This window comes from Egretta garzetta, unplaced genomic scaffold, assembly GCF_000687185.1.
Source record: "Egretta garzetta isolate BGI_Z169 unplaced genomic scaffold, ASM68718v1 scaffold1030, whole genome shotgun sequence".
In the NCBI taxonomy this organism is placed as follows: domain Eukaryota; kingdom Metazoa; phylum Chordata; class Aves; order Pelecaniformes; family Ardeidae; genus Egretta; species Egretta garzetta.
Window position 1 is genome coordinate 299983 of NW_009258308.1, and position 13467 is coordinate 313449.

At 45.8% G+C, this 13467-nt stretch overlaps 1 protein-coding gene across 3 annotated transcripts in view; it reads right to left on the reverse strand.

The window, feature by feature from the left end:
* Window positions 1–7484: 7484 nt before the first annotated feature.
* Window positions 7485–13467, reverse strand: part of PGM2L1 (phosphoglucomutase 2 like 1) — a 40125-nt gene continuing 34142 nt past the window's right edge. For all 3 annotated transcript variants that reach the window (XM_035894596.1, XM_035894591.1, XM_035894584.1), the window contains exons 11-14: window positions 12987–13116; window positions 11428–11617; window positions 10769–10902; window positions 7485–8536 (exon numbers count right to left, since the gene is read on the reverse strand). In XM_035894596.1, the coding sequence (XP_035750489.1) occupies window positions 8434–8536; window positions 10769–10902; window positions 11428–11617; window positions 12987–13116 (557 nt within the window). In that variant the 3' untranslated portion in view covers window positions 7485–8433. The remainder of the gene's footprint in view (window positions 8537–10768; window positions 10903–11427; window positions 11618–12986; window positions 13117–13467) is intronic.

Sequence of the window (13467 nt, forward strand, 5' to 3'; positions counted from 1 at the left end):
TCTGGCCATGGACGTCAAGGATGATCCGTGTCAGCCAGTTTCTGGGGACTTGGGGGTCTCTCAGAGAGCCAGGCTGAGCAGGATCAACCCAGGGCAGGTCAGTACTGGTCCCTCATCCTGCATAAGGATGCACCAGCACAGATAACCCCGCAGAGCTGCTCCATCCTCCCGGCACGTTTCCCAAGCACTCGCCAGTGTGACATTTACAAATACCTATTTTTAGATTATCTTCATCATTTCTAATTGTTCAGGCTCCTCAGCCTCAGAGGACACAGCCTCAGCTTGGATGGAGACAAAACCAGTTCCCTCCCTCCTGTCCTCCCCTCTCCCATGGTTTTATACTGGTGTGACTGGCCCAGGCCTCGGGTAATGCTGCCATGTTACAGCTGCTCACAGCTCCATTCCCTCCCCATCATGGTACAGTTTGCACAAACCTTCCTGTTTCACATGAAGCCCCTGAGAAGGACCTTGCTGTGATGCCCTTTTGGGGGAGCTTTCCATGTTCTTCACAAAGAGGAGCCAAAATGTTTGCAATGCAAACATGGAGAACCTGTGCCCCCAACTCCTGAAGGTGCTCCTCTGCATGGGCAGGAGGGACCTCTGAGCCTCCAACTCACAGAGGTGCTGCTCTGCATGGGCAGGATCAGCCCCCTTTGCAACCTCATGGGACAGGTTTCTGGAAAAGAAGGGCAGTCCTTCACCTTGGGATGGCCCAAACTGGGAGCCTCAGAGGTGGGTTTCCATACACCACTGGCAGGCTCCCAAGCTCAGGCTTGGGAGAGGAAAGGAGCGCCCTGGGAGCTCGGCTCGGCCCTGCCCAGCTCCCTGTCCCTTGCAGAAGAAGGGGACATCCCTGTGGTGCAGCAGCCACTGGGTGACGTTTGTGCCATTGGGGTAAGCAGCCTGAAAGTTGGGGGGGACCCAAGGTTGCAGCCAGGATCCCAATGGATTCACCTCCTGCCCTGTCCCTGCACCATGCACGTGGTTTCTCTGCCCAGAGCTGGGTGGGAGCGAGAGCAGCCAGGGCTGCCCATGCCCAGCACAGTGGTGGCACCAAGGGAGAAGCGTCGCTGCCACCCCTTTGCCCAGGACCCCGTATCCCACTGGTCAATGATCCACAAGCAAGGTCCATCAACCCGTGGACCAGAGCTGGTGCTCGGGGGACATGGGCTGAATTTGGCTGTACCGCTGGGCTTTTAGGTGGTGTTTCTCTCTTGCTCTGTGCCTCAGTTTCCCTGAGCAGGGAGCAGCACAGTTGAAAGCCTCCCCTGGACCCCAGGGACCAAGTTTTGGGGGCTACTGGACCCACTCCAACCCCAAGTCCTTTGAAGGGACTTCAGGTGCTCTAGTGTGCTCCCTACGTTGCTGCATGCGCATAGAAGTCACTCAGTAGCTTTCCCCCATGATGTGATAATCGCTTCTTGCTGCCCTGACACAGACACCAGCCCACGGCCCCCACCAGCACCCTGGCCACCAGCCATGTCCTCCCATGGTGAGATGAATCCAACCAGCAGGACAAAACCACAAGACACTGGCTCCAGAGATGTCTTGCAAGCCCCCCGGAGAGCTGAGCCTAAGGGACAGGTCACGCAGGCTGGGCTTGGCACATTGGTAATTAATTTAGTTACTAAATTAACATTTAAATTGGCAAGACCTGAATGTGAAGCCAGGCAGCACTGTCTGCCAGGACTCACCAGCCTCCAGTGACCGTGGCTGCTCCCAGCCTGACGTCCCAGGGTCCTGGTGCTCAGCCAGCAGCACAGATGGACCCCAGAGCCTCCACACGATGGTCTGGGTCCCTGAAACCACTCACACGTACGGAGAAGGCTATGTCCTGCTGCTCCTGGAAGAGATGTCCCCGTTTAGCAGGGATAAGGGCAGCAGAGCCTGGCCCCAGGGTCCTCCTCTCCTTGCTGAAGCACGCCCCGCTGCTCTGCACCCCAGCCCCAAACCCTGGGGTTCCCAGCCTGTCCCTTGGTTGTCCCCGCACCTTGCAGAGGGGTGCAGCCAGCCAGCTGGGGCTCCATCCCTCTGCACGGGCTGGTGGTGACATCCAGCGCCGGTTCCTGCAATTGCAGACCAGTGGAGGCCGCAGAGGCTCAGCCATCGCTCACCCGGCCGGGTCCTGTCCCTCCTGGTCCCTGCCCTGCTGTGGCCGTGGGTGATAGCACTGCTCCTCACTCCCAGCCCAGACAAACCCCTCCATCTCCACGTCCTTCTCCTGTTTTCTCATTTTAACAACCAGCCTGAAGGCTTCAGGGGTATGGTTAAGCCTCTCCCCCTGGAAAGCACCATCCGTTGTGCTGTCAATGCAGAAGAGGGAATAATTCAGAGCTAATTCTGGTGAGCTGGCAGGAGAACAGCCCTGATGTGTAGCAGGGGGGGCTTTTCAGCTTTGGCAAGGAGGAAAAAAAAAACCAAAACCAAAACAAAAACCAAAACTATTCACATGCAGACCCCCTCAGGATGAAGCCTGCAGCCATCACTGAAGGTTTGCGGAAACCCTCCTGGACATGCTGCTGTGCCCTCAGGAACCATCTTACATCAAACCTGACGATGCTTCAAAGTAGCCTTAAAATATTAAAGCCAAGCTGGGGTGAAATCAGCTTTTGTCTTGGAGCTTGTGAGCGTAAGAACCCCGTAAAATCCCAAGCAGAGGGTGACCTCCTGAGGACCAGGATGGTCCCTCTCCCTCACCAGCTTTCCTGGTAGAACTCTGTGGAGCCAGAACCTTTCTTTTGGGCGAGTGCCACCCCTGGGTTGGACTCGCGCTGTCACCTGCGGTGCCCACCCCAGCTGGCCAGCCCACCACAGGCTCAGACCCCCTCGCTCCCCGCACCCACTCCCTTCTAGGCCGTTGCTTTGCCTGGAGCAGCATCACCCCCCAAACACCAGCCTCTCCTCATCCTGGCTTCTGCCCGCCTGCCTTACGGCCCCAAACACCCACCTAAACCTGCTTTAAGATATACCTGTACGAACTTGGACCTTTCCTGGAGCACCGTCCCCTTTGCATCGTACTATCCATCCATTTTCTCTCCCACGTTCATGAAGATGAAGACAAGCTGCCTGGAGCAGCATCACCCCCCAAACACCAGCCTCTCCTCATCCTGGCTTCTGCCCGCCTGCCTTACGGCCCCAAACACCCACCTAAACCTGCTTTAAGATATACCTGTACGAACTTGGACCTTTCCTGGAGCACCGTCCCCTTTGCATCGTACTATCCATCCATTTTCTCTCCCACGTTCATGAAGATGAAGACAAGCTCTACGTCACCCTAGCTAAAAGATGTCAAGCATGGCCAGGAAGCGTTCCTTGAGGGGGGAGCTGTAGATATGGGGAATTTTCTTCCTGATTCCTGCCTGGCTTAAAAGGAAAAAGAATTATTTATATGTGTGTCACCCATCAGGCCCGCTCTCTGTGCTAATCCACCCGCTCCGGCTTGCGCAGCAGCAGGTTGCTCCCCAACTCAGTCCCCTGACCTTGCCTCTCTTCCCATCTGCTCCATGGTGGCATCAGTGGTGACTTGAGGTCACAGCCCTGGGACAACTTCAGTGCTGAGCCCCTCGGAAACAGTGTCACAGTTTGACATGATAGGTGTCATTTAGCATCATCGGAAGGACGAGCCTCTGAACAGCTTCGGGAAACGCTTTGGCACGCAGTCAGTATTCATCCTACACCAAGTCAGGAACAGTTATCCACCAGCTCCATTTTGGGGGCAATAGCGTTTGACTCAAGAAGACCGAAGAAACACGAAGCATTGCTACTACGAACAGAATATTTTATTACTTCGAACACTTCATTCAGCTAAATCCACATAGCAATACACACGGAAATACTTCAGGAAAGTGCAAATTGTCACTCTGTGTTTGTAATACGCCCGAGTTTTACAGAAGAACAGACACCGGGTAAACAAGAGTACAGATCCAAAACTCCCCAGGGCTCTAGACAAGGAGAATGATGCAGCTTCGGATACTTCGATCACCTTGTACAAAGCTACTCTTGAGCACGCAGAGGGCGGGGGAGGATGGAAAGTGTGCTGGGCACCAGGAATTTGCTATCAGGGTGGACTCTGATCATCCAGGCGTCACCATGCAAAGTGTCCCCCTCTCCTTGGGGAGCAAAGACAGCAAAAAGGGGGAGAAAGACAAAATGAAGTGATGACAAATGAGAGTTTTAAAATTAAAGAGAACATCCAAGTGCTTTCTAAAGCTTTTGGAAGTGCTTTCTAAAGCAGACCACACGTTCCGCCCTGCCCCGACTGACAGAAGCCATCGTTCCCCCTGGTGGCTTCTCCCTCAATACTCTGACAGTTTCACACAAACGCGCTCCCTTTTAATAAAACAGGAGCTGAAATCCTAAATACTGCCAGGAGCCAGACAGAGGGGACACAAAGTGCTACCTGAGTACCGCTAAATCGGGGAATAATGCCAGAAATTTCAACATGCAAGTATCCTCCAAGCAAAGATATGGCAACAGCTTGGGATTAGTCAAGAGCTGCCCAAGGCAGGTAAGAGCCCCGGGCAGCGTGTACTGCATGTTGCGAGTCACCTCAACGTCTGAAACAGAAACACACAGAATTTTAATTCTTAGTTTAGTCTGTGGATGACACAAATAAGCATTTCCCCTCCAGAAAAGGAAGAGCTGGGTATTTAAAATTAAGGAAATTAGGAGATTTACTCAGGCAAAGCCCCAGTTCTCCTGCAGCCCAAGGGAAACCTGGCTCCTTTGAATTGCACCCAGGCTGCGGGAAGGGCAGGCGAAGCAGAACTGGCTCACCAGTCGAACGGGACACCGGGCCAATGGCAAACACCAAGCAGGGGCTATGCTACTTTGGGCTAGAGCTAGAGCTGGGCTTGCAGCTTCAGGTTAAACTGTCCTGCGTTAAGCACGCTCCCTCCTTCTCTTCCAGGCGCGAGTTTACGATTCACTCGTCCCATGGCAGGAAGCATCCTTCAGAGGTGCAGGGGCAGAGACATGAGTAGCACCTGAAGCTATTTAAACCACGGACTCGACGCTCTATCACAACCAGAATAAAATAATGCTGCTACAAGCTCTGTATAGCAGACACCCAACCTTGCCTGGCAAGTCCCCTGTGCTTCTAAAGGTCCTGTCCTAGGCCCACGGAAACACAACGTCGCCACGTATCTGAGCAAGGCAGAGATTAAGCCTGTCACATCAAAAAGGGAGAAGACAAAACCAAGCCCTCCTAATTTTATCAAATGCTGAAAGCAAATCATTGGCTGTATGATTATGCTTTAAGCCAATGACTTGCTGTAGAGCAGCCTTTGAAAAGGCGTATTTTAACGGGAAGCACCGAGTAAATATCCACAACGTACTTTGATCTATTATCTGCTTCCTACTCAAGTCTGAGAAGCCGTTATTCTTACCTGAAAAGCAGTGCAGAACAGCTGACAGCTGAAAGCAGGTTGTGTGCAAGCCCAACAAACTCTACCGCTATGTACAACAAAATTACAGGGCAATAAAATAAGAGAATTACAGTCCTTCACAGTAACAGAAGTAAGGGAAGCAAGATCAGAGGGAGGAGATAAAGGAGGAGTTCCACAAATGGAACAGTATAAATATATCAAACAGTTCAAATACAGTAGGAAAACAACGGTAGCAGCAGTTTAAAAACAGCAATAGTTATACCCTTAAAATACATTCAACACGTTGTGCCTGTTGCTGGCATTCCAAAAGCACTACTACGCCTATAACTTACTGCTCAAACCTATCGACGAGAAGAATCCCAGACGCTTAACTCCCTGTATTTGTTTTTTATTCAAGATATTTAGACTATGAACGGTTACCAACCTCTAAGAATGCTGATCTGAAAACATAATCGCGATTTTTTTTTTCCCACACTGCATCTATAACACACGCCTACTAATATAAAGCAGATCTCGCTGGGAAATTGCCGATTCCCGCTCTTTGTGGGAGCGCAAATGGAGCTCACAAGACGTTAACTCCTAGTGCTAACTGCTACAATATACACCCCGCTGGCCTCACCACACACGCGACACTTTTTACAGTGTTTACCTTTGTTCAAAGTTATGTTCCAAGTCACTTGTTCTCTCCTGAACGACTAGAAGCGATTTCAAAAACAAAATCCAAAACGCCTAAGGCCTTAACCTGCTGCCAAGGGAGCAAACGGCAAGACCTCCTTCAAATTCAGCGCAGTCGGGATCCAGATCTGCACCTTTTTGAAGATGAAGCAGCAGTCAGAAATGCCTTCACACTTTCGGACACCTACCCAGCGCTGTACAAGAACATGAGCACACCCTAAGCGTAAATGCTTTCACACATTTTTCCCCACCACATCAGTCAAATGTACAACCAAGGGAAAAAAAAAAAAAAAAAAAAAAAGGTTTTATGTTGTTTTTTGGCATTAGATACATCTCACTCAATTGCAGAACGATTTGGAAATATTTTCTCTTAAAATAAAAAATAAATAAATACCGGTGGCAACTAAGAATTTGTGCAACACAGACCTTCTGCAGTACATGTACATTCATATACAGCAAAATACTTCTCCACGGTTATAGTGCAAAGCTTCTGTCAGCATGAAATACCCAATATCCGCACACATTAGATACATCTCACTCAATTGCAGAACGATTTGGAAATATTTTCTCTTAAAATAAAAAATAAATAAATACCGGTGGCAACTAAGAATTTGTGCAACACAGACCTTCTGCAGTACATGTACATTCATATACAGCAAAATACTTCTCCACGGTTATAGTGCAAAGCTTCTGTCAGCATGAAATACCCAATATCCGCACAGACACAGGAACCTCGGTGCTCTTTAAAGCCAGCTAGATGCAACACACACAAAACCACTCTGCGCGATCCTACGGCATCAAGCTGCAAGGGTATAAGAAAACGGAGGACAAATTTAGAGATTTAACAATAGTGGCAAAACAATGGCTTTAGCTGAAGCGCATCGGAAGTTCTTCTCATATAACCTCCAATACAGAGGTTAAGTCTTCAGGTTTATCCATTTCTTTTATCTAATTCCTGGAAAGTGAGAGCGGGCAGATGTCCGGAACATCCCTGACTTTATTCTGAAGGTATCTATTAGCAATTTAGTAGCACACATTAACAAATATTATTCTCAGCTAATCAATCTGCAGGTTTTCTTGAAGCGTTGTTCTGGTTGAAGTATTTTCCACAGCTTTTCTCTGCCAAACCATGGCTTTTATTTTCCGAAATCCTCGTTATCTACATGAGAACTTGTGTATCCGTCTATCTTTCGGGAAAAGCGATTAGCAGTATCACCTTCTGCTCAAGCAAAGGTAGGAAACAGATAATGGGAAGTTGTTAAAGATTTGCCCCAAAGGATAAAGAATAATACTATTTGCAAACTGTTGTTCTAACAGAAATTAGTTTACAAGATGTGACCAAAAAAAAATCCTGATGTAGTAAAAAGAAAAAAAAAAATAAAAATTAAAGGTGTCAGCATCTTGCTTTCACTTTCTTCCTCCTTTTTTTTTTTTTTAATGTACAGGCAGTATGAATTCAAGCCATCAAACCAAAAAAAGTCACTAACTGGAATTTTCATTAAAAGTCACTAAATTTCTGAAACATTTCTTTAAAAAAAAAAAAAACCAAACCTTAAGTCCCTTCAGGGATGTGGGACAAAAAATGGTTACAAAGGCTACAGTAGAAGGGGCAATTGAACCAAGGAATGAACAAGTTTCTACTCCCCTGGAAGCCTTGGAAAGGCACTATGTAATTCCAAACCCAGCCTGCAAGTGGAATTATGTGTTGCCACTATTGTTTCACTGTCAAGTAAATATTTTAAGATGCACACGGGAAAGATACAATGCACCAAGAGCACCTTTAACAACAGAAGGATATTTAAGTAGCTGAAAAATGTCATCTTGAACAACTTGCCTAAACAAGAAATGCTAAGCACTGAACTCTACTTCAACATTTTTGGAAATTAAGACCTGTAACAAGGATACCTACAGTCACACACAACGGCGAGGAAGAAGCAGGCTTTTGTGTCAGTTTGGAGCCATCACGTCCTTCAAACACTGACTACCCGATTTTAAAACCTCTTCACACAAAAGGTATCAGGTACCTGAAATTAGTTTAAGACAAGATCTACTGGGTAAGATCAGCTGTCTTAAACCCGCTAGGGCAGTTCATCTGCGTTGGTGTGGGTTAATTAGGTTTGTGGTCAAAAGGACAGAAATGGTAATAATAAATTCTGTCCTTTTCTCTCACTTCCTCTCCTTATCCCAGTTTTCTAGCCCAGACTTTGGTGAAAAGCCTGACAAAAGAATGCTTCTTCTTTATAGAATAAAAATGTAGCTGTTTGTTTAACACACACACGCACACGTATTAAACTGAGTTCTGTTCTTGGTTCCTTTGTTTCACATGACGCAGTGCAGGCGGTCACTTCTTTCACCACCAGTTACAGGAGACCTAAGCAGAGCGCCAGATCAGTCCATTCTTATCAGGTTCAAGAAAATTCTCAATCAAAGCTTCAATAAGCTTCTGAAGTTCTTCTTCCAGCACGCTTCTGTCACTAGAAAGAGAATAATACTGTGTCAGAGGTTTGATAAACACCAAGCACCTATTAAAAAAATAAAATAAAAGGCAAGATCTGCTGGTGATGGACAAGATCTGTTATGTTTCCTACCAGCACCAGCCTGCAGGAACTCCAATCTGCTTGTTTTAACATGCTACTTTTCAGTAGGGACTACTGCAATATTAATTTAAGTTAATTCAAGAAAAAAAATCGCCACTAGAGGGCTACAGGCTAGCAGAGAGAAACTAAGAACTAACGACTGCAAGACCAACACAAGACTGGTCAGACACAGACTGTAAATGGATTAAGAAGTGAGGATGAGGTCCTGACAGAAGAGGCAGATACCCAATATTCTTCTCTACATGGCATCCAGATGCCCATCTAGGGCATCCGACTGTATTTTGACTAAAGTGCCATTTGGGGGGATTGAGTAATCAGGTAAAGTGTCACAGCCCACAGGATGACACCGTAATATACTGATCCTTTCCCTATTTCAATGCCCAGACATTCATTTGAGTAGAACAACAACATCCACATGTGCAAACACTAATGTGTTGCAACACTCCCTTAAAAATGCATAACCCCTCTCTCCTACCCGGAAGTCTCACTGGAGGGAGAGGAACTCAGTCTGTTTTTAAAGGAAAATAGGCCAAACCAGCTTATTTACATTTGCTTTGTTCATTTGTGGAACCAGCAATGTATCACTGCCCTCCAGGTCACCACCTCCTTTTAAAAAAAGCACCCTGAAAACAATGCAATAAAGCTGACTTTCCTGATGCTCAGCTTTTAAGAATAATCAATAAACAGCAACTTGGAGAAATACTTGCAATGCTACCATGGAGAGGAACGCCTTTTGAGGTTCCTACAGACCATTTTATGCCTCGAACCAGGGAAGCTTGAAAGCTTTTCCATTTCATGTTCCAGATAATAATTGCCATTAGCCACAAGTATTACTAAAACAAAAGATCGATGGATTTTTTCTGACTTACCAGAATGAACAGCAGCAGAAATCCAAATGATGCATCAAAGCACCCTGGGTACTTTGTTCCTCTTCCCACTACTCTTACTCGTCTGGCCCTCACTTGTGGTAAGATTGGGTTATTTCTAGCATTTATTTCTTTCTTGTTGCCTCAACTGTGTCTTACCTTTTCTTCAGCATTTGCACCAAATGGTAGCTTGTTCACTCCCAGGTTTACGGAAGCAGGTTCCAACTGAAGTGAGAATTTCTATACCCACGTAACAAAGAACTGCATTCATACGCCAGACAATCAGAAAGCTCTTTGACCAAATAAATACAAGCTTCTGGCAAGAGCCCCCATTCAGAAAACTGGGGTGTAGAACTCCTACCACTTCTCTGACCTGCTGTCATGGACAATTCAGAACATTTTAAAAACATGGGATTCAAAGGATGGGCCGTACCTGTGTTAATACACTTAATGTAGGAATAAACCTTGTTTTAAAGAATATTTCAGCAACCATGTCTAGGCACGGATCTGTGTATCCCCTCACGTGCACACTTCACAAGCAAAAGGAATTGACCACCTACTATACGCTGCCTAAATCGGACCAAAACATTCAGTGATAAAAATGTGCCCTGAATTCCTGCCAATAACTAGAAAGAAACACCAAATCTGAGGCCCCTTTATGTTATTTTCAATTCTCTGCTCTGCAGGAACGCTGGAACACCAGTCTAAAAGGAGTGGTACTCACAGAGCCTAGGTTAGGAACCCAGTTTAGGAGCCCACTTCTCCTCGTTAGCTAGGCTGAGAACCTAGGCTCCTCATTCCCACTCTGGACTGCAATGGTGTAGACATACCCTGTATTTTGTTTCCCCCCTTTTAAACTGGAAGAAGCTCAATCCAGGTGGCTGTCAAAAGGGGACAGACCTCTAGTTACTATCCAGCAGCTCAGAGCCACACAGCAGATTTCCAAATGCAACAGGAATACACCTGGGTTGAAGCATACTTGCCAGCAGCAGCCGAGCTTCATCACTTTTTAATTCTAAGTGAATGAGGAATTGGGTTAATAAAAGAAGTCTCCTACCGTAGCAGATGCTGAAAATTCAGTTCTTTGTCTTATCCAGTTTAACAGGCTGGGACAGGCAGCTGAGGCTCAGGCCTCCAAGGAGGCAGCAGAGGAATCCCCCACCGGGTGGGGAATCCATTCCTGCATTCCGACCTTTCCGCCCAAAGGCGCCCGGCAACGTGTGCGTGCAGACCTGCTACTGACCTCTGTTCGGGCAGCGCGCACATCTCTGCGTAGTACTTGATCTTTGGTTCTGTTCCACTTGTCCGAAGGGTGGCAACACAACCATTTTGAAATGTAAAAGTGATCATCTGACTGCTTTTACTCACGGGCAGCACCTACATAAACAACATTTCGTTACAGAACACACCAACTAACACAAAAATGGTTCTTTTTATAAAAAAAAAAATACAACATTCAGTACATATAAAGCTAAATAAACATGCTGAAATCCCCTGCAGTATACACCCACCAGCCAATGCAACAGGCTAGAACAAGTCATTTCAGCCTATCGCCTAGATCAGCCTCGGTATTTCAGGATAACAGGGCTGCCTCTTACTCCCATTGGAATCCCAACATCTGGAAGCCTGCTGGACAGCTTAAGAGCTGCAGGAGCATCAAACTCACTTCGACCAATAAAGTTCATTCATTGTTATATCAAAATAATCAACACAATAGCAACCCCATTTCACATTTAAGCAGTTTTCTCCCCAGTGGATGTTGTTAAGCAGCCTTAATAGACGATGGTAATTATACTGCTGCCTTAGCTGACATAGTACGTCTTTCTGCGTAGTTCTGGGTATATTTAACTTTCAGTCTCTTCAAAACTAGAATGTCTCCTGCAAAAATGCTTTGTAACTCACCGATTTCTTATTCGGCTGGCTGCTATCATAGCCAGTGGTAATATCTCGTACGTGTAAAATATTGTAAATACCGCAAAATTTTGGATAAGACTGAGGGGCATCGAAGTTCCGAAGTTTCTCAAATATCCTTTTGATAGTAGGAGGATCATAGCACAAGAAATAGGAAGTCTTTGATATGTGATATCCATACCTACAAGCAGATTAACATTTCCAGTTACAAGATTCAGAAGTTTTCTGCATATCTGGCATCTAAAGTTTTCTGCACATTTGGCATCTAAAGAAAGCCCCTGTTTGGAAAAGCAGTAACAGAAAAAGAATGCAGTTCTCATAGCTGTGGAGACAGATATTTATAGGTAAATGTTTGGACTCTGAAACAGATTTCACTGCATTACTCAGATCATCTTAAGCTATTTTTAAATTCAAACAAAGGTTTCAGTTCCAAAGAAATAAAAGCCAGCCATTTGGCTAAGCGCAGCCTTGGTAGCCCTCAGGAAATTAATATGCAGTATCATTCCCCACACCATCAAAAATTGCCTGCTGTAGCCACGTGAGCAGCCACAACAACAGACTATTTCAACAGCCTCTGAGGAAGGTGACTGATGATTCCATGCAGTTCAAACTACTATCCCCAATCAGACCTAATGCAAGCACTCACTAGGTGCAGCAACCGTGTTTGCACGTTGAAAATTAAATCGTTCTTTGCTATAGTCCACCAACTCCTCATTCTACAGAGGCCCTTTTCTGCAGCTTAAAAAAAATTAAGTGTGACTGGAAGATGAATCCTTCTGTTCTCGCTATCACTGACAAGCTTTTCAATCCCGCTGTGCGGAATCGGTTTTGCTACAGTTTGCATATGAGGGAGGGAACTCCCAAGTGCCATAGAGATAAACGCTGACCATGGTTTGTGCTTCCTCATTCCAAATTTGTAAGGGCCAGCAGGAAAAGGAATGGCATATATGATTTACTGTAACTGTGCCACCAGTTCTGTTAAAGCACAGGAACTTGTGCTGACAAATTGGGCTTATCACAGTATATGACTTAATTCTGACATAAACACGTTCCTCATTCTATTGCCACAAATTGTGTCCATGGCTACTGAACACAGGCCGTTCCTTTAATCTGGGTTCTACCACAAATCTCTGCAAGAACAGCATGCACCCTTCTAACAATCCCTACACTGTGTTTAAGTGAAAATAATAAGTGTTTAAAGATAGGCACATGGACAACTAAGATACAGCTACCCATCAGAAGATAAGAGAAGTAACACAGCACTAATTGAGTAAGAAAGAAAAGTTTGCCCTGGTGAATCCATATGCAAAATTCTACTCTTTCACAATTTATTGCAGAAATGCGACAGAAAGGGCCTCTCTGGTCCTTTGGGAGATACAGTATTTAAGTGTATTTAAGTCTGTAATACCGAAGACTGTAATCCATCAAAACATCAGAAAAAAACAACTTACAATGAGAAAACATCTGAGGGACGCATTAAAAATATTTACTAGATTATTTCCAGCTCCAAAAGAGTTAAGTAGAACATATTTGTGAAGAACACAACTTACGTTTCATATATCTCAATGAGTTTCTGTGCTAGTGTTAGGTTCTTGCCCTCCAGGTAGGTTGCCATTTCAGCTGTGACCACAGCTGCGCTTACACCATCTTTATCCAAGACTGAAGTGCCACACATGAAGCCTAGAGATAAAAATTGATCATGAAAAAATAACCAGATGTACTCTTACGCTGATCTACGATTGAAGTTCTAAGCTTTTTCCTGTAGAAGAAAATTGCCCAATACATGTAAGCTGTTTTTATTACTGCATATGCATTCCCCTTCTCTAAGAAATCTGATTAACTTAGGGGTTATAGGGCTTGAAAGATACCTGCTCTAATCAATTCATTCCCGATTGGTACTCGGCCCAGTCTTGTTCAACTTGTTCATCAATGACCTGGACGAGGGGACGGAGTGTACCCTCAGCAAGTTTGCTGATGACACAAAACTGGGAGGAGTGGCTGATACACTGGAAGGCTGTGCTGCCATTCAGC